The following is a 22,609-nucleotide window of genomic DNA, read 5'->3' on the forward strand; positions in this document are numbered from 1 at the left end:
ATGGATCACATGCGGCCCGGAAGTGACTTTGCGCATGTGCTTGCGCGCACACACACACACAGACGCAACTTCGACCATGGATGTCGGAGAACTGCTTTCTTATAAGGTAAAACTGAAAGGAAAAATGTTTTGTAGCTGATACGCGACATTTGTCTGGAATCCATTGGAAAGCCTGATGTCTTTTTTGTTATTCGTCACAGTAACTTAACCAGTTTCATTATACCGTGTAATCAGTATTCCCTCCCAATAAAAAGTAAAATTGCACCGTTTACGTTGTTTGGGTAAGATTTTAAGTTGTTTTATATTGGAAGGAGGTGATAAATCTTCTCGGAGGCTGTGACTGTTAAGCGTCTCATCGACTCATCGAAGATTGTTTTGCAATTCGTCCTTAAACACACACACACACACTTACCATCACGTACGCGTATATACAGTACACTCCTGTTTCCTTTTCATCTAAATCTTTTAGTAAAATTACTCCAGAATTATAGTCAATACAGTGGGTGATGTGACTATATACGATATAGAAATTACAGGGCTCTAAAGGTGTGTGGTGAACAAAGGTGTGAGTTTACTTGTAGATTTTACATCGAAAATCAGTATGGGCATGATTGAATGAGTATATAGTGAAAGGCACAGTTACAGCCGTCAAATAATTAATCTGAGAAAGATACTTAAATGCAAGTGTATTAATTGACATGCTTCAGTTAGACAGTCACAGTATAAAAATTTTAGATCCCAGGAAGATACTTAAATGCACAAGACAAACAGTTGTGAAATTATGGCACTATGTTAATGCAATGATAGTGTAATGGTTCTATCTTTGAGTTTAATCAGTGAGTTCATGTGATTTTTATGTAATTTTTTTTTTTTTTTTAGCCAGATAAACCAGAAGTTATTGTCAAAAGAAGACAAGAAGAGGAGGATGGTGAACCTGCCATCAAGAAAAGAAAGGGAGGTAATCCAGTGGCACCTTTGAGTCTACCACTACAAGAAGAAAATGAACAGGATACAGCTGTCCAAAATACTGATGAAGTGGAGGTTGGTTAGAGACCTGTACTTTTATATAGGTTTCTTTTAAGATCTACTACATGCAACATTAGGGATTGTCTAAAGGCCTGGGGAAAAATGATCTGCCAAGTCAAAACATTAATAATTATGATTTGGAGTAAGTAGTTCAAGTGATTTTAATATGCAAGTTTTTGAATTAAAGGATATATCATTATTTTTTTCATCTCATGCATTAGCCTCAGTAGCTCATTTCAATGGCTGTCTTTTTTCTTTAGTAATCATTTACATTGAATGCTATATAAGTAAGCATTTTTTCAAATCTTGAAATATAAAGAAACCAAGCATTACCATGACACAGATTTCAATTTTCTTGTCCAGAATAACAAACATTTAAAATTTCAAATCTTCAAGAACTTGCACACTTACATTGTATTTTGCTGATGTTTCAATGTGTATAGTTGTCTCTATTTCAGGCTGGCCCAATGGATGAAACCAATGTAAAGAAAATGTTACTGCAGTTTGAAAAGAAAGCTTACAGAAATCAAGAAATGAGGATAAAGTTTCCAGATTTGCCTGAAAAGTAAGTTTTGAAAACTGTAAATAAAAATTTGTTGGTTTATTAAGTCCTTAGTCACAGTATGTGTTCATTCCTTATTACTCCTTGAGGAGTATACATGTGTAGTGCCATAACAACTCACAGTATAGCTTGAAGTTTAAACCCACTGCTGTAATGAAATGTTTCATGGAAGGATAGCATTTTCTTCTCTAGAATCTAGCTAGATATATTACTGAGACAGTTTAGCTTGTAAAATCATTTTTGGTTTGCAGGTTTATGGAATCCGAACTAGAGTTGAATGATATTATTCAACAAATGCATGTCATTGCAACTGTCCCAGAGTTGTATCATATACTGGTAGAGCTCAACACAGTTCGCTCATTCTTGCAACTTCTGTCTCATGATAACACAGGTATGGTGTTCATAAACTATTGTTTGTACTGAACTATTTTATAATAATAATAAATTTGTATGGCACGTACTCTTAGCCCTAGAGACAAGAACGAGACATGGATTATACGAAGGATGGAAGGATAAATAATATATAAATGACAGAAGGATAACAAAAGTGGTAATGATGTATAAAAGACAGTACTGGATGTGAGAGTGGATGGGTGGCCAGTGTAGCACACGAAGGAAAGGAGTTGGTCCCGTTTCGTAGCTCTAAGCACCAGACATGCAGGGAGTTCTGTACTTTCTGGTGTTTATGAATGAGGTATGAGGGGCAGTCTGAAAGCAAGGAGTTGCAGTAATCAAGCCTAGAAAGAACAAACACACAGACAAGAGTGTTGGTACCATGCGTAGAGAGAATATAACCACGAACTAATATCCCTGGATTGCTGGCAGACGATTTTTTCCAGTTAACTGCTAAAACGAAGCATGAGACAAGAAAGCTTCCGGTTTATTCACATTTCAGATTAACTACTAAATTGAGGCATGATACAAGAAAGCTTCCAGTTTAGTCACATTCTTTGTTATGACTTGCTGAGACTAGCTGCGGATCACTTCGCAAGAGGCTAAGCGTTGGTCTTGGCAGACAGACAGCAATCCTCCTATACACATGGTTGATGTGACAGATGGTGCTCATCTGACGTAGCTCATGATAAGCAGACTGAAAGACAACTGTAACTTGTTTATCAAGGGCCATGTCTGCAGTGACAATAAATCACTGGATGTATGGTAAAAGAGGTTTTGTGTACAAAATGAACAGAATTGGGCTAAGTACTGATCCCTGGGAAACCTAGCAGGAAAATAGAGCCTGTCACCAGTACAATGAGGGTTGGCTATCATAAGTTCAACTCTCATCTCGGACTCACTGTTCTTTCTGTGCATGTGGTATCTGTTTACAGGGATGGCTGTCTTGTGGTGATACAGCCTTAATTGCTTAAACATCAGTTCCCCCCTCCCTCTCCCCCCAGTGTAGCGATTGTAGAGCATGATTATGTTCGAAAGCTTATTCAGAACAACACTTGCAAGGTAAAAGAACACTAAATGTGACAAACTAAAAGCTCAAAATGTAATGAAAAAAGTGATGGTTACGTCTTGATTATTTTTGCAGACATAGCCATTGCAGTAGTTGATCTGATGCAAGAGCTAACAGATGTGGATACACTCAATGAAAGTGAAGAAAATGCAACAGCACTGATTGATGCCATGGTGAGTGTCTCAGACAAATTTCATTCTGTTAGCACAGTTATTTGAGAAACATTAATAAAAAGTTAATAAACTGTTCCCTTTGCATTGTACTAGATAAGAGTCTTGAAACAGTAGATACAATTATTTTTATAAGCTGCAGAACTTGCATTTCCAAGATGAAAATGTTAATTGGTGAAGAAAGTTTTTCATTGTTCAGTCAGTGTGGCACCAATGTGGTTGAGTGGTGAGTTGGACATCCCTATGCACACAGCACACTTTACTTCTTGTCATACCTAATCATAACTTCCTGCCCATAATTGTCGTAAGACTGGCCTCTGATTACGGAAATTTATCTCTTTAGTTTGAATGGGCCTGACACAAAAGTTGTGTACCAGTTTTTCCAATAATTTTGCCAACACTGACCCAGACATTATGTTTGAACAATAGAGAATAAAGAATGTCAGTACAAGTTTTCTGTAAAGAAATCTAGCTTTCCTTTTACCAGGGCTAAAGAATGATTAATTCTTGTTGTCTATAAAATGCACATGCTCAATTAGTTACAAGTGTGTTGATGAGTGATGAATAGTTCATATGTGTTTAATCTGCATGTGTACAAGTGTCTGTATGTGTGTTTCAGCTTGAAGGTCAAGTGACAGCAATGCTAGTTCAGAATCTTGAGCGGCTTGATGAATCTGTCAAAGAAGAGTCTGATGGGGTCCATAACACACTAGGTAAGGCTTCTTTACTTCATTATAGTTGCCTTCTGTGTGTATCATAGGTAATGCTTCTTCTGTAAATCTACTGGGAAACAATAGAATTAAAGCAATCAACTTGAAACTTACACCAATAATGTTTTTAGTTTTCCTGCAGTAGTTTGTGTATGGGGAAGAGGATGGATGGATCTGAAACTGAGCGCTTTCAGTTTTTACCTGCATTTTGTTTTGTGAACATTATTTTCATATGTCTTTTTGTTTCTCCTCCCTCTCCAGCAATCATAGAAAATATTGCAGAATTTCGACCAGAGATTTGTGGGGAAGCTGCCCAACAAGGCTTGTTACAGTGGCTGTTAAAACGAATCAAAGTAAGAGAACTTTGCAATTTGACAAGTGGTTAAAGAAAATTGCAGAATAAAAGTGCTAGCATCACATTGCAGCATCAAATAAGTCAAAAGGACTCAATACCCTCCTTCCCTCATGTCACCCCAACACCAAATGAAAATAAATTAATGCATGTAAGTAAGTGAACTGTGAGTTATTGTTAATAATTTTGTTATAGCTTTTAAGCTTTTCACTTCTCATTTACTTTTGTCATCACGGCATCAGAAAATAATAAGGGATTTTTTTTTTAACCGATAAAAGTGAAGCATTCTAATAATTTTTTTAAATTTTTTTATGGCTTGGTTAATCAAATAGTCCTCAAATCATTTGTTTTATTTAACAGGTCAAACTGCCATTTGATGGAAATAAGCTTTACACAAGTGAAATTTTGGCAATATTGCTCCAAAATTCAGATGGTAGTAAAGTTATTTTTAATATTTATATGCTTTGTTTTTATCATGAAAAGGAATCAATTACTAGCAAGAGTTATTAAATGCATATGCTAGAAATCACAAAGAGATTTTTGAGTTTTCATGTTCAGTTACAAGTGTTGCTGTTTATAAATGTTCTAAAGAAATATAAAATGTCTATTTTGTTTTGTATAGAATCATATTGTGCACAACTTCCTTATATAATAAATAGTTTGATGTTTCCTCAAGACTTGTTCTGCCTTACTGAGATAATGAAAATATTCAAGATTCAAAGAAAAATATGAGGGTGACTGTGAAAAACATTTTAAGATAAACATTATAAAATGGTCATTTTGCACTGAAACCTAAATTATGAACTTCATTTGCAGAAGTAAGGCTGTTATTAGGAGAGCAAGAAGGTATTGATGTTTTACTTCAACAACTGGCTGTAAGTTTACATTTTATTAGTAGCTCTTTTCTTCAGTCCATTAACTCTTTCTGCTTCATCTTAGTTCATTACTTCTATTTTGTCATTTGAAACTACTAGCTTCACCAATTACCTGAAGTCCTTGAACTTAAACTAGAAGCTTAAGGATGGTGAAAAAAAAAATCATTGAAAAATCATTTATTGATTCATATCACTTTTGGCAAGTATTTGAAAGGATGTGTTGTCTTCAACTTTTGTTTAGAAAATAATTTCTTTGGTGTTTTTCCATATTTACAGACCTACAAAAGACATGACCCCTCAAATAAAGAGGAGATAGAGTACATGGAAAATCTCTTTAACTGCCTGTGTTCTGCTCTTATGCTCTCTGGCAATCGAAGTCGCTTCTTGAAAGGTGAAGGATTACAGCTGATGAATCTCATGCTCAGGTGACTTATTATTTTGGGTTGTTTTTTTTTTTTACGAAGAACATAATGCATCAACTTCTAGGTCATAGCTCATGGCATTAATTCTGTTTACATTTTTAATGTTTCTGTTTTATGTTTCATAGTTTAAACTTCAAATATTACAATTATTTTCATTTTTCACTGTTGAAGTATAAATCCATGTCTGTCATGGACACTGGCTTGCTCTCTCGAGCAACACCCACACACACGACGTCCGTACCCTTTCATTCACACTAAACAACAATTGTCTGAGGCTTTCCATAAGATGTTAATAAGTTGCTGAATGGCTCAGGATTTCACAAACTTCAAGACACATATGCATAAATAATAATCCGCCTCAACACAATATTCTATCGGCGAAACACAGTTATCGTTATTACATACAATGTTAACAATCCGGGGCCTTCCCCGATCAATCACACTTAAATAACTCTTAATCTTAATTCTTAATCCTAACCTCCGCTCTTAATCTCAATTTTTATCATGTAGTTAATAATCGCACCAGCAGTCATTTAGTACTTTACTCACAGTTCTGCTCGTCCACACACAGTTTATTTTATTATTTCATTTACATTTTGTTGGCGGCGCGAGGCCCACGGTACACACGGTACACCCAGTCTACACACTGCCGGGTGCTTCACTGAAGGCGACAAGATTAGATCTAGACGAATCCTCGATCAAAAGGTCGCTACCTACCACAGTTGCCCGTACACAGAGGAAAAAAGAAACCTTGCGTAGGCAAGGAATTACTTCTAAGATCTAAGCTCACATTAACACTCACACAGCATCCTTCCACTCTCATGTCCGTCAGTGCTGTCTGCTTTTCTCCATCAATACATGTTAATTGCCATTGTAATTTACAAACAGCGAAGGGATTAAACTAAATTTAAAACATGGAGGCGCGGACTGATCCGGGACAATGTCTAATTGGGCTGTCCGGTAGCGCAACTGCTAACACCTGTCACCAATACAGTGAAGGTTGTCTGTCCTGGCTTTGGCTCTTGTCTTGGGCACACTGTTCTTTCTCTGCATATGGCATCTGTTTACAGGGCTGGCTGCATTGCCATTATATAGCCTTAGTTGCTGGCTTGGCATGAAACACCAATTTGTGCCCCCCACTCCCTCCTCAAACGTCAAATTGAGTAACCAGCAACCGTGTCAAACATGGCTCTTGATCAACTGACTCAATGCCTACTTTCAAGTATAACAATATATACCTGATTGGTTGACTATTTTAGCTCCTTGAAGAAAGTAATTCATAGTAAAACAACCACCGAAGAAGCCAACAATTTCTTCTATATTATATATTCATTTATTTGCACGCAGCATGATGTGTTTTGTGACACTACAGTTCACATTACAGTGTGCAAAACACACTGTAGCTGTTAAGGTGTTCACTGCTGCAGAAGCGAATTATATAGAAAGAGTTAATGAAGAGTCTACAGATTTAGTTTCAATCTGAGAGCTGTGTCAATCTGAAACATGCTGTAATTTTACTGTGATACAAAGCAATTTATTTAAAGTGTACATAAATTTATTCACATGTGCATATACACAGACATTTCAAATCGTTTTCCTCCCAACATCTGACAGACTTTGCAATAGACATAGCTGCTTGTGTTATTTAGCAGAAGTTTTTTTTTTAAATCTGATTTTGGAACATGATGTTAAAATTTCTACATTCCACAGGGAGAAAAAATTATCACGGAACTGTGCTATAAAGTGCTCAACCATGCCATGACAGGAGTTGATGGTGTGGATAACAGCCAAAAATTTGTTGATATCCTTGGGCTGCGCACCATTTTCCCACTTTTCATGAAGACCCCAAAAAGCTCAAAGGCTGGACCTGCCTCTGATGAACTTGAAGGTATGCAACATTTTTTTTTTTTCCTCTCTTAATAACGTTGAATTTATGTGAAAAAAGAAAATTGATGAGCTTGCTTTCTGTTTGAGCACTGAGACATACAATTTTGCGAATAAAAGCATTGTTTTCCAGAGCATATCTGTTCTATCATTGGCTCACTCTTGAGACACTGCCATGGAACACAACGGCAAAGATTACTCAGCAAGTTTACAGAAAATGATCATGAAAAGGTACTGTGGTTTTTATGTTTAACAGGCTACCATTTATAAACTTCAGTGGAGAATACAAAGATTTTTATTACGAAGGTAATTAAAATAGTTATTGAACAAAACAGATTGAAAAAGGTAATTAAATAGTTATTGAGAAAAACAAAAAAAAAAGGCCTAGAAAAACATCCATGCCTTATTTGACAGTGAGTTAATAATTGCTTTTTGCTTATACTGCATTCATTAGGTCTCTTAAACGGCATACAGATTTTTATTTTTAAACATTAACATGTTGGCTTCAAAAAAGAGTGCTTGACATAACCTGCCAAAAAAAAAATTCAACATTTATTTATTGTCACTCAAGACATTCCAACTGACTTTGCAGTGGAGAGTAGGTGTCCCAAACTGGGTTAGAGTGATATAGTAACAATATTTTTATGCCTATAATTCAAGAGCAGAATTAATTTACTGATGCAAAATGCCTCATTTTTCCAGGTGGAAAGATTAATGGAACTACATTTTAAATACCTAGACAAAGTCAGACACTGTGATGATCAGATTGAACGAGAAAAAATGGTGAGATTTTATCCAAGTGTTTTTGAGTTAAGTTATAGGAGACTTCCAAAAATTGTCTCCCATCCTCAGCTTGAATCTACCAGTCGTTTAACAGTCAAGTTTCAAAATTGTAGTGCTTATAGCGCATGTGTGCACATGGGGGTTATTTTAAGGTGTACAAACAGTGAAATAGTATTGCTGTACTTATTATTAATTTTTCAGAGGCTAAAACAGCAGGGAGAAGACGTTGATGATGATATGGAAGATGAATTTTATCTCAAACGTCTAGATTCTGGCCTCTTCACGCTACAGCTGATTGACTACATCATGCTTGAAGTCTGTGCATCAGGTGCTTCATCTGTAAGTACTAAACAGAACTTTTGACATATTGATTTTTTTTCGGAATTTACAGGGTGGCTGTAAAATTGTTAATAATTTTAGTATTGAACAACTGTAGTGAAACATATTGTAATGTGGACAGTAGAATGGTAGAACTTGTCTGCAGTGTTAAAATTTTACACAGCGGTGTCCAATTTTTGAAATCATCTGGGAATATCCCCAACTGCAGCAGGAACTCAGGCGGCATATTAGCCACCACAATTCTCCAACTGAGCCAGACTTTTAGTCTTTAAACCTTCTGTAATGTATTCCAGCACCAGTCATTACGCAACAAGTTATTGATCTAATGGGTGTTTTCATGTGTGGTTAGTTTGGGGTTTTTTTTTTTAATTGCAATAGGGTTTTTTAATTTTGAAACTATTTTGTTGAGAGTTTTTTGTAATATTGTTTTCTAGAGATGTTCCTGATGTTCTTGTCCTTCTAGATAAAATCAAGAGTGATGCAAATCCTTAACATGAGAGGAGGCTCTATTAAAGTTATTCGTGGAATCATGAGAGGTATGTATTCCTTTTTTGCACTGCGTATTGAAGAACTATCAATCACTCAAGGATTTTTTTATTATCAGATATATAGAAAGAACTTTTGTAAATGTTTAGCACTGAAAAGTGTATGTACAAATTGTTTTCTCCTGAACATATTAATAAAATCCAAATACAGTCAAACTTCTTTAAGTCAAAGCTTCAAGGGACTGATGAAAAAAATCGAGTTATGGAAGGTTCAAGTTAAGGAAGTTTGTTGAAAAAAGAACATTGTTTCACTGTAGAGTTATCTTTATTTCCGCATGTGCTCACACATCATTGTCCATAGCCAAAAAGTCTGTTATGGACATCTGATGAAATTTTCTCGTTCTTCTAAAATAAATGAGTCGATGACAGTGAGTCAAAAATTGTTCGTGGGTACATCTTCGCGTGACTCGATCAATGAAAGAATGTCATTCAGCATGGTGCTTGCCCCCTTCAGGGTCATCAGGAGTACATAATTTTACACTTTTGCACATATTTTCAAATGGTTTCAACATGCTGACCAGCCGATTCGAGCTACAGAAGTTGAAAATGCATTGCTTTAATGAGAAACCAACCAGTTGATGTTTAAAATTCGAGTTAGGGAGAATTTTGACTTACAGAAGGTCGACTTGCAGAAGTTTGATGGTATATATATATGTATTCTATTTTTTAGGGTTGTAAAAATATTTGTAATTAATTAAAGAAATCTTGATATGCACATTAAAATGTTTGGTCATTTGGAAAGCCAAATGTTTGTGACATTTTGTGTTCAGAGTATGCTGGCAACATTGGTGATGCTAAAGATTCAGCAGCCCGAGAAGCTGAACAGTCCAGAATAATTCAGCTGGTCGACAAATTCTGAGTCATCTCTCAAGCTCATTGCATCTTTGTTCATTTTGTCATCTAATGTTTTGCCGCAAGTGTATCCATTCACCTGTGGTTTCATATGCTTTTGTATTACTTATTATAACATTATTACAATAACTACTGAAGATATGTTTGTCTTCTGTCGTTTTATTAAATGGAATTGAATGCCACTACTTTGCTTAAGGTTTTCAAACCATTAACATGTGATTTATATGGTGCAAACCTACATTCATAAGGAGCATGCTTTTAGCTCTTGAGACAAGAACAAGACATGGACAACATACAAAGGACAGCAAGATAAACAACAGCACCAAAGACTAACAAAAGACAATGAGGGTATCATAATTTTGCAGAAGACAAGTAGGGAAGTGGCCAATAGACTAGAGAAAAAAAGGGGGGAGGGACTAGCATGTGTGATTGTTGTTGGGAGTAATTTGTTTTCTTTTTTTTTACTTTTTTCAAAATCTACATCATTTATCTTGTCTAAATAATTTTGGTGATATTTATAATGACTAAGATCTCTTGGTTCCAGAATACGGTAGAGAGCTGAATTTGAACTATCCGAAATTTACATCTGAAATATCATGAATATGTACATAGAACATGAATTTACTTCATCCAGCTCAAATTCAGACCTGATTACCCTAGACCACAGCAAAGAGTATTCTCTGGATGATTATATATGACAGCCCAAGAACAAACAAACAAAAACATTTTCTTTTTAGTTCATGGCACCAAGACACAGCAACAAATTATGCATTTGTTTACAGTTGATGCTCTAAAAGTTTGTCAGCAGATTTGTTCTTTTCTTTGGATCTAGACAGCTGCCAGGCTTAAATTTAATCACCAAAATTCTCTTGTGTGTGCTGGTTCTGCTCACTAACATTCTTTTAAATAGTCTGCACATGTGAAAATATTTGTTGCAACTGCTTAAATATGTCCTGTATATCATTGCCAGAGTTTACATGTGTGCATTAATCAACAGTCACCAAGATAGTATATCATTACTTCCATGTGCATGTAGAGACAGGCTTTGTGCAAACTTAAAGGGACACTGAAGCCTATTTGATGTTAAAAGTAACATTGTTTTTTAAGATAATCTGTCACAAGTTCTTCCATCCTTGTTACTTTCAGTTTAAAAGATGTGAAAAATTTCCTTTACAACAGGCATTTTTGAACCTGCTCATGTCTTGTGAAACTTTTATCAAATTTTCTGCATCATTGAATATATGATAACACAAGCTACTTCACCTTCTGCACAAATATGGCTGATGCTGTGCTTTGGGCCTTAGCTTGTCTACCACCAAGTCTTTGCTGTTTCGTGTTTTTTTTTTTTAAGCACAAAATTGCTAAGCTGATAATTAAAAAAATAACTTACTAATTCGATGCCCCACTACAGCCAGTCAAATTTTCCTGACCTGAATTACCAAGGCTAAATGTTTAAAACTACTTAAAGGAGCCAAATCAAATATTTAAACATTTAAATCCAGACCATATTGTCATGACTAGCGATTTTTTGGTGGTGAGGGGGAGACTTTAAAAGTGGACTGGTGTGCCAGCCACTTCAGAAATTGAGTGCGCAAATCTCTCTGCTATGTTCTAAAATGGAAGAAGATAAATATAGTACAAATGGAAAACCATTTAAGCATGTTACACAGAAAATCTCACCTCTCTCTCTCTTAGCTCCATGCTCTCTTGCAACATTTGGAAATAATACCAAAACTTTTTTTTTTTTTCACATTTTAAAGAAATTTATATTTGCAGACATCCAAGTTCATTTCCTTGCACCACAGAGTTCAGCACTTTCCCTCTAAATTTTTTTTCCTGTATCCTTATGCTATCTGTGAATTCACACTCTGTTGTCATTTATGCCCAATGCATGCAACTAGGCCAACTGGGAACAAAAATTATGCTGCACATTAACAGTGCAAACTGATCTAAAAATGAGCATTGGACCTATTTTGATGGTCTACCCAACTAGAAGTATATTGTCCTCGGGGAACGTGTATTCTGGAACCTCCATGTTTAAGGGAGCTGGACCTTTGCGGATTCGACCAGAGGCATCGTAGTGAGAACCATGGCAAGGGCAGTAGTAACCTCCATAATCACCTGCATTAGCAAGAGGTACACATCCTACACACACATTCATCCCATGCACACACACATATATATGAGAATTCTAGCAGCCTGCAAATTAAAAACACTGAAATAGGTATTTGAAATAAACTAAACACACTACCACAAGGAATTTGAGAAGCATGATTAGACCTATCTTCTACAGTTTGCTATTCTGACACGCTATGGTATCTTTATTATTGCAATTGCTTATCAGTACACCTATTAATAAGTCTAGAGCAGTGCATTGTTTATCAACTGTAGGGATTAAACTAAGTTAAAGATATTTCCCAAAATCTAGGAAATTGCACTTAACTTTACCCACTAATTAGGGGAAAATATTCACATGAACTAAACTGAGGTGCAACAAATCTCATAAAATATAAAGTATATAATAAAAATATAAATATGTTAACGGCTACTTTGCCACTGTTGAGGGTTATGTGTTAAACACTAATTCCCTCCCTGCCCCCCCCCCCCCAACTCAAATATTGATGTCATAAATATTGACATCTTTGATGTCATACTGCAGAGCACCAGGAGACAGTACCAGCTACTTATCAAAACACATATAAAGAACACAAATCTTTCTGGAACACGTATATCAATCTGTTTACTCAAATAGTGTCCCTTACCCTGCTATGTACATGCATTCAAATACACTTGCTACTTATATGTACACCCTTACCTAAATGTGTGCAGACACCCAGTAACACCAGCCATTCAGGTTTCTGTACACGGTCAGAATCTGCCTCCTGGTGACGTAAGGTGTTGATATCTACGCTCTGCTCTGCAGCAATCTCTTCAGCTGTGCGATGGCGCACAAACAAAGGTTTGCCACGCCATTTAAAGGTCATGTTTTTGCCCTCTGGGATGTCATCCAGTTTAATCTCGATTTTAGCTAGAGCAAGGACATCAGCCGAAGCAGACATGGTGGAAACAAAGTCGCTCACTACGGCTTTGGCTGCATAAGTGGCTGCAACTGCACCACCTAAAGACACACCAAAGCAATAATAATGTATAAAAAGACTGATCAAAGATTAACTTTAGAGATTTATCAACAAAAACAAATCAAAAGAAACTTAAAGGGGTCTATCTTTAGTTCATACTTCAGAAATAATGATGAGGGAAAGAAGTCTATACATTGTTCCCTATTACAATCAGATTACTCTCGTTAGCACATGTACCATGCTGTTATGGGGAGAAAAAAAAGCTTATTCCACAAGTGGGTGAAAATAATGGATATGACAGATGACATGAGAGCTGTTCCTGTTTGTATATTCTTATCACTTGATCTCTCATTCACTAGACTTTATTTTTTTCCATGCACAAGATTCCTGGAGAATTAACATACAAAGACGATACCACAAAGTTGTCAATCAAGAACCTGAGTTACACGCTGCAAGAGGAAAATGATAAGTCAGCAAGTACTGAAACCCCAAATTATGATTGACCAGATAAGGTTGCCAAGGACATCTATAAAGATGTTTACGTCCCTAATTCATATGCACACAAATTATCATTCATTCATGTTAAAGTGTCAATATTTATGCCAGTCAATAAAATCAGCTCCATTTGTCCCACTGTCAATCCAAACTACTAAGACTTTTGTTTTTTGTCTGATTTAGAATTGTAACTCTTTTTATAGGCTGTTCATAGTACCTAAGTCATATGCTGAACATAAAAGTCCTGATCTTTGTTTTGTTTTGTCTGATTTAGAATTGTAACTCTCTTTTTACAGGCTGTCCACAGTACCTAACTCATGCTGAACATAAAATTCCTGAACTTGGCTGCTTGACTTGTTCTTTATATTGGCAGATTTGACTATGCCAGTCCCTCTTGCATGCTCTTCCCTGGCTCCCTATTCAAGCAAGAACTAACTATAAGTTCTCAACTCCCCATTGCAGATTCCTTAATGGCTCTTTTGCTGTTTTATATCTTGCCTATATTTCTGCTAGAAAGCGCTGCTTGTCATCCAACTCTTGTAGTCTGTCTCCTCCAAGACAGTTGTAGACAATGTATGTTCTGTGCTTTTAAAAAAAATGAGACTCTCTCCCATAACACACTGATCTCGCAGACTCCAAGTCAGCATTTAAATGCCCACTAACATATAATATGCCTGATTTCAGTCTCCTATAACTATTATTCCATATACAGCAGCTTCTCTGTTTAAAAACATTTTTTAGGAGTCAAATGTCTTTTGTACTTCATTTTCTTATTTTATTCTTATTTCCTTTGTAATTAAGATTGTTGATTGCATGATCACCAGTCATATCATCCTAAGACCATTTCAATCCACAGCCTGAGTCAAATTGTCCCAGCTATGTCCATTTTCCAGAAAGGACACACACACACTCTCTTAAACATTTGACTCTATTTAGCACACATTTTACAGACCTCCAACAATCATGTATGTAAAGGATCGTCTAGAATCAGCTGAAGCATCTGATGAGCTACGTTTATCTTTGACACTGTCTCGCCTGTAGGCCGAAAAATCTGGAACCTGGATATCTGTGTGGGCATAACGCACCTGCGCTGGAGCTGTAAAACAAGAAAAATTTAATTTTTTTTTTTTAATTAGATATAGGAAGACTACACAAAACATCCTATTTTCTCATCTGATGAAAAGCTATTTAGCTACAATTTTTATTGTGTGCTCAAAGTATGACATCCGTTCCCCTTCCTTTATTCATTCTAATGCTTTGTATAAGTAATAACAGTCATAGCAACAGTACGTATCCAATCTAAACCAAATTTTTTAAAATTTCAGGTAAACTAGGATTTTATTATTTTAAAAAATTGCATCACTGTATACTGAGATGCAATCAGTTATGTATACAACATTGTCGTTCTTAATGATTATCATACATGTTGACAAAACACTGATAAATCAAGATTTGTAAAACGTACCGCACAGCGATACTGAAATGCGTTCAGTTCCACTTGGTATCAGCTTCGACAAGGAGTAGCTGCTCTTCGCAATTTGCTGAGGAAGTACTACAATTTTTTCACTTTTTGTGGCTAAAGCGGTTACAGAAGGCCTTGCTCCACCAGCAATTACTTGAGAAACTGCATATAAAAGTGGAGATTTTGTTACGGATATCATTTTTGTTGGTATGAGCTTTGCTCTCACCTCCACGGCTTTACCGAAATATGGCGAAGGACACAAACCAATGCCTTTGGCAGCTTGTCGTAATTATCAAAATTAACAACAGATAAATATACACACATATGTTCTATGGACTAGCGCCTCGTCTACTTTATCTTTCTTTACTAGTTTATTTGACATTTATGTTTACGACAATAAGTATATCTTTTCGAAGTGCATCATGGGAGTGAGGTACTTTCAAAAATGTCAAGTGGCGAAGAGTTCGAAGTGAGTTATTATTCAAGAATATTTCGCTCTTTTGCAAAGCTCATTAATTATTGTAATGAAAACGAACAAGACATTTAAACAGTCTTTTATAATTTCGCTTTATTGTAGCACCGATGAAACATATTTTTGATGTAAACATCGTTTGTATTACTTTTTATGATCGGCCCTCGTTTTTGTCTCGGCTTTGCGCGGAAGTCGTGTTTAGCTACACGTTGTCAACTGCGAAGGTCGTAGGTAAGATAGTAGCATTTCCTTTTCTTTTTTTTTTCATTCTCTGTAATCCAGATATCTTGGTTACAGCGTTGTAAAAACAACTAACGAGTTAGAGACGCATCTAAAACAAGACTGAGGTTTCAAAACAAGAATAACGAGAAGTTGCATGCGCATAAGACGACAACGGAAGAAGCAGAAAGCTAGTATTACACCTCCGTGGTCAAAAGCTATGAGTGGATCAAGGGTCAGATGATTATCCTTCCACTTGCAGATTTGCTAGAACGTTCTGAAATATATTTTACAAACATTAGCTTGTTATTGCTTTTCTGTTTTCAATTATTTTACTCAACACATAGCAGTTAATGTATGACTGGCAGGATCTCATATCGGCGGTCGGTCGAGTTGATTTGATTGCAACCAGGAATGATTCAATCAGTTACCGCTCGACTCGACCAGATCGATTTAGATTACGATCCAAAGTGGATTCGTCCACAACCCACATTCGATTCGATCAGTGATCACAGTCGATTTGTCCACTAAACACTGGTTGCTATTTAGTATAGTGACATAGTAGTTGCTAGTTGTATTTTTTCTCAGTAATTATTAGTCGCTCGATATTCATTATCCACCCGCCCATTGTTATCAAATGAAAAATGGACGTTGTTTGAAGTAGTATGGTGCATGGATACCAAGGTAGGAGCGAGCAAAAAATTTGTGTTTAGTTTAAGCAATCGGCATGACACAGCATACCATGGCGACAAAGCCTACCTGTTAAGTGCAAATTTGAATGGTTTGTAAAACGACATATCAACTGTTCATCAGATTAGCCGTACATGTATATAGAGTTTGTGGAGACTTGATAAGTTGATAAGATGGATCACTTTTTCACAGCATTGTAGGAAGATAAATCTCAGTCTACTTTCGGACTGACTGTTGCAAGCCCCTAAAAATATCTTTGGAATATTGTGCAACATGCAATAGAAGTATACTTGAATATATTGCTTTACAAAGTTCTTCAAAGCAGTATCCACACAATGAAAGAAAAAGGAAGATTGACATGAACAGGTCATCCAAAGACTATAAAGGAGAATGGATCAAAATTAACTGATTTTGTGGCTGAATTATCACATACATGATGGCATGGTTCAAGCCAACTATGCGCTGTTGTCAAATCAGCTAAGGATCATAGTCAAATTGACTCATGCCGTGGTCAAATTGGCAAATGGTTGAATCAGCCACCCCCCAATCTTGCTCACCTCAGAAATTTTTACTGATTGTAATTTAAATCTACTTGGTTTTCAGTCTATCTACTTACCTGCACAAGTATGCATACACAAACATGACAAGTAACACTTGCAAAGCACAAAATGTTTTTTAGAGGAATGCTTTTAGGCTTTGTTTGCATGGATGTGATTGTACTCTTAAGAAAGGCTCGCTAATCAACCATGACAAGATGTAAATTTAAAGGTGCAGTTATATGAAGTTGCGCACAAACATCACAATAACTAAACTTTAACCTGTAAGTGTAAAATACAGTAAAGAAGACTATATCAAAGTTCATTTACTTTTATGGTTGAATGTGTAACATCTATGATCAAACTATGAAGTCTTCATTTTTTTTTTTATTTTATTATTTTTGTGAATTACTTAAATAATCTGAGCTCTCCTTGTACATAACAGGGCCAGATTGTCTAAACTAATTAATAGCTTTCTAGTTTTACTTGTTTTTCCCATTTTTTAATTGGAGCAACCGAAAAGATTTTCATTAAGACTTTATTTCATTCATGTCACCACTGCCTGTGACTGAAATTGTTGTGAGATATTACGTGCAGTTGAATTCATCAGAGTATTTTACATTTTTCAGTCTGCTGAGCAGATTGAAGAGATCCTTCAGCAGCGCAAGAGGAAAGGGCAGTTGGAGTACTTAGTGCGCTGGGTGGGTTTGGATGAATCCAACAACTCATGGGAGCCTGCAACCACTATAGCTAAGCTGCCTAAGCTGCTCAAAGTTTTTCGAGTCCAAGAAAAAGTATGATGGCTTAGGTTTCTTTCTGATTCTTTGTTTTTGAACTCATGATTGACTTACGGTCATTGGACATTAATGCAATAATAGTGATAATTATGCTGAAACTGTCCATTTTCAATCTGTCAAACCATGGTGCCTCGTTTCTGAACAGTGGATCTTGTACATACTGGGATCTTGTTCAAACTTATAAAAGTATTGTCCTTTCTACTTATTATTATTATCAAATATTTTTGCCAAAAATGCGTAGGAGTTGCTTCCCCCCTTTTTTTCATGCCTACAGACTAGAAATATGTAGTTGAATTGCAGAGACCACTACAAGTGTTATTTTAAAAAGTGTTCAAATCTCGTTTTTGATAGACATTTTCACTTTCGTTTAGAAATGATTAATTGCACTTCTATAACTTTATTATGCTAAAGCTGACCAGTTTATTTCAATACAGGAAAGACGATCTCGTTCACGATCAAGGGGAAGGCGCAGGTCACCCTCAAGATCTCGTTCTCGGTCAGGTTCACGTAGTAGAACTGACACAAAGAAGGTATCCAAATCTGTACAAAAGACTTCTGTTAAATCTACTGTCAAAAAAGAAGAAAAACAGAATTCACAACAACAGTCTCGATCACGTCCTCGAAAAGAAGCCGAGCTGTCTGAAATAAACAAAACTGAAATAATTTCACAGACTTACACTTCCAAAAAGAGAAGCACAGCAGAAAAGCAGGGAGGCAGTGGAAATGTAAGAATTTATGTTTATTCTCATTTTCCCTTTTTCTTTCAAAATCAAATGTTTAAAATCTGCATTTACCCATTGTTTTTTGTTGCCTCTCTTTTTTTTTAAACCATTGCAGGATAGGGCTTGGGGAAAAAAATGAGTAAGAAAAGCTTTTATATAGCATGACACCAGTGATTGTCATTCTGAAGCTGTGTGAACGAATTTAAAAAGACCACATTTTAGGAATCCCCTACTTTGAAAAGGGAACTAACTTTTTATGTGACTGGATTTACTTTCTATTACTTATCCCTCTGACTTTGCCACTTGGCATTAAACTGTAGCTCATGGTGTGCAGACTGCCAGAAACCTTTAACAGACACAGTGCAACAGTATTATCACTGCATAATTTTGTGTTTTTTTTAAAAATGACTAGTGCTGATTATGTTCCTAATAAAATGCTTACTAAATAAAACCATGTAGAATTTTTAATTTAGAGATACACTTTTTAAAGGTTTATTGTGTTTGTTTTTATTGTTATTTGTTTTTAGTCTGCTGAGAAAATCCAGTCATCACCCGAGAAAGAAATGTTACGATCTCGGCTTGCAGTGCAGCAAGTACAAAATGACCAGAAGCCCAATAGTAAACCTGCAGAAGAGGCAAAAGACCCTTGGTTCTGGTGGTTTGCAGACTATGCAGTTCTTGGTGTTTTCATCATTATTTCCCTTCTTGCTCTCTCATTCTGTTTGGACAGGTATGCAAGGACAAAGACAACATCACAATAACCTGTGCGTGTGGTTGTTGCAAGTACAAAATAAATGTTGTACCAGTTGTTAAATTGTAATTAATACAGATAAATATTAGTGTCCTTCATATATTGCTGCAAACCAAGCTTGCCTAGTTTGTTTTCTTCTGACAAAGTAATGCCCCTTTTAGCCGTGTACTTTGATGTACACGTTGATATATATAATCAATACATTATGAAGCTATAATTAGGAGAAATATCATTCTGTACTTAGCATACAGTGTGCAATCACAGATTTGAGTTTCTTTTTCTTTTTGTTACTTCCAGCTTCACTGGCAGTCAAAAGCAGATGATTCCTAATTTTTCTGTGCTCAATCAGCGCCTTGTCGAGACCTATGAGCATATGAGTGGGTCTCTTACCAATAGTTTTTATTCACTGATGGAAGTCCTGTCCTCGTGGAGCGGACAAGCTGGAGAGAAACCTGCGGCAAACCCTAACCCATAAATCACACCTCATTGCAAGTGTTTATTTTGCTAAGCACATTTTGTGAGCAGTGGGATCTTCAAATGGAAAAAGTAGATTGTAAAGATGAGAGATTTAGTCTCATTAGCTAGGTTGTAGTCTTGAAAGAGATGCTTTTGTCAAGTCAGAGACTGTACAAATTTGTTCAGCAGCATACATGCTCATGTAATAAAGTCTAATTTGGACAGATCTATAATATGATGATACATCTTGATTTGTAATTTTTGTTGAGTTAGTGAAAGGCATTTATGGAGAACACCATTAGTGTTTGAATAGTAGCTAATAGATGAGCACTGTACAATTTTAACAAAGATGCAAAAGATATTTTATAGTCAAGGAAACTGATGACTGTCATTGTACATTCCTCAGCAGGGATTAGGAAATTAAAGTTAATACTTTGTTTGGCTTTATGATTAGAGGCAAGTCCCTAACAATAAAGTTAGAAAGTACTAAACTTTCATATAGTCAAACTCACTCAAGGCAGCTTTTTGGACTGGCCATGGTTATGGAGTTTTGTCCATTTATGGCTCTTAAAAGGGGATAGGTTTGGTGGTACTGTTTGCCATTTTTAACCATTGATTGGCAAGGCTTTAGTGATCATTAAATATCCTGCTGCCTATAAGTTAAAACTCATAATCTGAAAATTATCTGGCCACAGTCTGCTGGGTGTGAGGCAAGGGAAAATATGCATAGAGAGCAGGTATGGTCCGTAACTAGTGGTAACTTTTGGATCTCTGCTCAAGAGCCAGGATTAGTAAGATAATATAACTATTTCTGTCAGATTTTCATTTTAAAAAGAAGTGGTTAAAAATTAAAGTATTGTAAATGTTTTAATGTTTGGGGTTTTAGTTTTTAAACTTTAGCTTTTTCTTTTCATATCTCCAAGCAGCCAAAGTGGTCGATCATGGAAGCCTATTCTGTTTTCAGTTACTGATATAAGCTTATGCAAGTTAAAATTCTTCCTTTGTATGAGACGATTCTATTTATTTGTAAAGTAAACTAAAACTGCAAAAGCTGATCCTGTCTGTTTTTGATCAATATAGGTAATCTTGAATCCGATAATATTGACCATGAAAATAATATCTAAAGTTTTTAGGGAAAAGGGCATACAAGATAATTGTAGAACCTTGTGCTGAATTCTGCAGGCATTCCGGTGGCACAATGGTGAGCACCTGTTGCTAATACAGTGAGGGTTAGCTCACTTGGGTTTAGTTCTCATCTTGGGCTCACTATTCTTTCTTTTCATGTTGCTTCTGTTTACATGACTGACTGCCTTGTCATGATTATCATTAGTTTCTGGCTCAGCTTAAAACGCCAATTATCCCCTTATGCTGAACTCTGCAATATCTGGGTATTTCTCTATAAACCATACAGTCATAATTGTTATTTTTAATTGTTATATACATAATTGTTAATCTGGTAATATGCTGATGGCAGATATTTAAAATAATGAAATAAAAATCAATCAGTTGTATCTTACACAGTATTGCACAATGGTTCTCACCAGCAGAGTTGTCTTTGTACCTGTCCTGTAGACCTGCAAGGTGACGTAGAATAGTAGACCAAAATTTAGTGATGTCCATGGGCAGTTGCTTTTAGTCAAACTTCTAGTCGTTCGTTTTAACAATCACTCTAAGTACAACATCAGCTTCAAAACGGTTAGATAATTTGTGAAAAGATTCATGTGAAGCAGTTGTACATCACCTTTAAAAATCCAGTTCTTTTGTTTGACAGCATATATTTGACTTCTGCTTTGTAAAGTCATAGTTGCAAATCTGTCTTCTAGCCATCACTGTCTATAGCAAAGTTTTCTCTCTGGTAAGGACAGTGGCAACCTTGGCAGTGCAAAGTAAAAGACCAGTATAGTGTTCATCAGTTTGAAATCTGGTGTATGGTTGACAGGTTTTCAAGACTTACATGGCAGTAAAATGTAGGTGTAATTTATTGAGTGACTAAAATATGCCAGTTATTAAAGTCTTCAGTAAATGAAGCTCCTAATTCTGAGCTAAAATACCAAATAGTATTTAAATATAAAGCACATCTGATTTTGTTCTTGCTGATCAACATTATATAATCTAGCTTAGTATCTAATATTAATGTGTATTATTTCTGGCACTGTGCATTATAATATTTACAAAGGAGGTAAGCGTTAGTTTGCACCATGTAGGATTTTTGTATTGAGTTTCCATGTTTTATTCTTTAATCTGCAAATTGCACTGACATTTTCATATGTGAATTTGAAAAGTTATTGTGGGATTTGTTTGTGTGGTTGTACACCATTTGTTATACAATAAAACACTTGAAATGATTGTTTTAATTGTTCACCAAAAAGACATCCGAAATAACTGCTTTTGTGCCATTTTCTTTGTCAGTGTTGAACTTCTATTTTCAGTCATCAATGCTGCTCAATTGTATATTTTGTTTATAGATGTGCTCTGTTTAAACAGCACTTATTCAAAAGCGTTCATTTTAATTTTTTTAAGTGTGTTCCACAGTCTTTTTACATAAAATTGTAATAAGACATTTGAAAATCAAACATGAATGTGGGGAAAATGTCTTACTTATGTATTCTAGCATGATTTGTTCATAAATATTTTAAACCATGGTGCAGTTCAAGAATCTTCATGAAAATAAATTTTCATCCTCACATTCAGTTGTTTTATAGCATGTTTCAATAACCATATGAAATTTGAAAGACACTGTGTATGCTGAAAATATTTGTGATTTATATGTTAACAAAATTAATCATCTTTAGTCGCTTTATATTAAGGGGGTATAACTGAGACGTATGAAATACAAGAGTTGTTTCCCTTAGTATGAACAAACGTTCCGTTATTCACGTTTGATGTTTACTGCCGATATCACTGCTTCACCCAATGCACCAACAGTCAGTTATAAATCACTGCATCATGT

General features: G+C 35.7%; 3 protein-coding genes across 5 annotated transcripts; 2 read left to right on the forward strand and 1 right to left on the reverse strand.

Moving 5' to 3' along the window:
* Positions 1–4: 4 nt before the first annotated feature.
* On the forward strand, positions 5–11,304 carry LOC112576939 (beta-catenin-like protein 1). The gene is given in 17 exon segments (XM_025259820.1): positions 5–106; positions 880–1,041; positions 1,485–1,591; positions 1,840–1,979; positions 3,126–3,223; positions 3,840–3,933; positions 4,192–4,283; positions 4,643–4,715; positions 5,099–5,157; positions 5,434–5,582; positions 7,290–7,315; positions 7,318–7,467; positions 7,597–7,694; positions 8,166–8,246; positions 8,448–8,585; positions 9,049–9,121; positions 9,901–11,304. Coding segments are annotated over 17 exon segments (1,701 nt in total). The 5' UTR covers positions 5–34; the 3' UTR covers positions 9,990–11,304.
* Positions 11,305–11,717: 413 nt separating this feature from the next.
* Positions 11,718–15,291, reverse strand: LOC112576944 (cytochrome b-c1 complex subunit Rieske, mitochondrial-like). Its single transcript, XM_025259825.1, has 4 exons — positions 15,020–15,291; positions 14,507–14,650; positions 12,798–13,100; positions 11,718–12,127 (listed from the first exon to the last, which is right to left on the reverse strand). Exons 1-4 carry the CDS (start codon positions 15,213–15,215, stop codon positions 11,964–11,966), a joined length of 807 nt encoding a protein of 268 aa, XP_025115610.1. The 5' UTR covers positions 15,216–15,291; the 3' UTR covers positions 11,718–11,963.
* LOC112576941 (chromo domain-containing protein cec-1-like) lies at positions 15,289–22,345 on the forward strand. Of its 3 annotated transcripts, none has more exons than XM_025259824.1 (5): positions 15,289–15,485; positions 17,563–17,727; positions 18,165–18,455; positions 18,980–19,182; positions 19,501–22,345. In XM_025259824.1, the coding sequence occupies exons 1-5, from the start codon at positions 15,462–15,464 to the stop codon at positions 19,676–19,678; spliced, it is 861 nt and encodes a 286-aa protein (XP_025115609.1). In that variant the 5' UTR covers positions 15,289–15,461; the 3' UTR covers positions 19,679–22,345. The 3 variants fall into 3 exon arrangements, 2 of the variants coding, with proteins under 2 accessions (XP_025115609.1, XP_025115608.1); XR_003101975.1 differs by lacking the exon at positions 15,289–15,485 and adding an exon at positions 15,564–15,719; XM_025259823.1 differs by lacking the exon at positions 15,289–15,485 and adding an exon at positions 15,788–15,942.
* The last annotated feature ends 264 nt before the right edge of the window (positions 22,346–22,609 follow it).

The sequence above is a fragment of the Pomacea canaliculata genome, linkage group LG12 (genome assembly GCF_003073045.1).
Source record: "Pomacea canaliculata isolate SZHN2017 linkage group LG12, ASM307304v1, whole genome shotgun sequence".
Lineage (NCBI taxonomy): Eukaryota > Metazoa > Mollusca > Gastropoda > Architaenioglossa > Ampullariidae > Pomacea > Pomacea canaliculata.

Excerpts from the sequence above, each read along its gene's own strand:
- LOC112576944 (XM_025259825.1), bottom strand. The coding sequence starts at position 15,215 with ATGATATCCGTAACAAAATCTCCACTTTTATATGCAGTTTCTCAAGTA. Across the intron at positions 14,651-15,019 it reads CATTTCAGTATCGCTGTGCG|CTCCAGCGCAGGTGCGTTAT; the intron begins GTACGTTTTACA and ends CTTGTTTTACAG. Across the intron at positions 12,128-12,797 it reads GGGTGTCTGCACACATTTAG|GATGTGTACCTCTTGCTAAT; the intron begins GTAAGGGTGTAC and ends ATGTGTGTGTAG.
- LOC112576941 (XM_025259823.1), top strand. The coding sequence starts at position 15,865 with ATGCGCATAAGACGACAACGGAAGAAGCAGAAAGCTAGTATTACACCT. Across the intron at positions 17,728-18,164 it reads TTTTTCGAGTCCAAGAAAAA|GAAAGACGATCTCGTTCACG; the intron begins GTATGATGGCTT and ends ATTTCAATACAG. Across the intron at positions 18,456-18,979 it reads AGCAGGGAGGCAGTGGAAAT|TCTGCTGAGAAAATCCAGTC; the intron begins GTAAGAATTTAT and ends ATTTGTTTTTAG.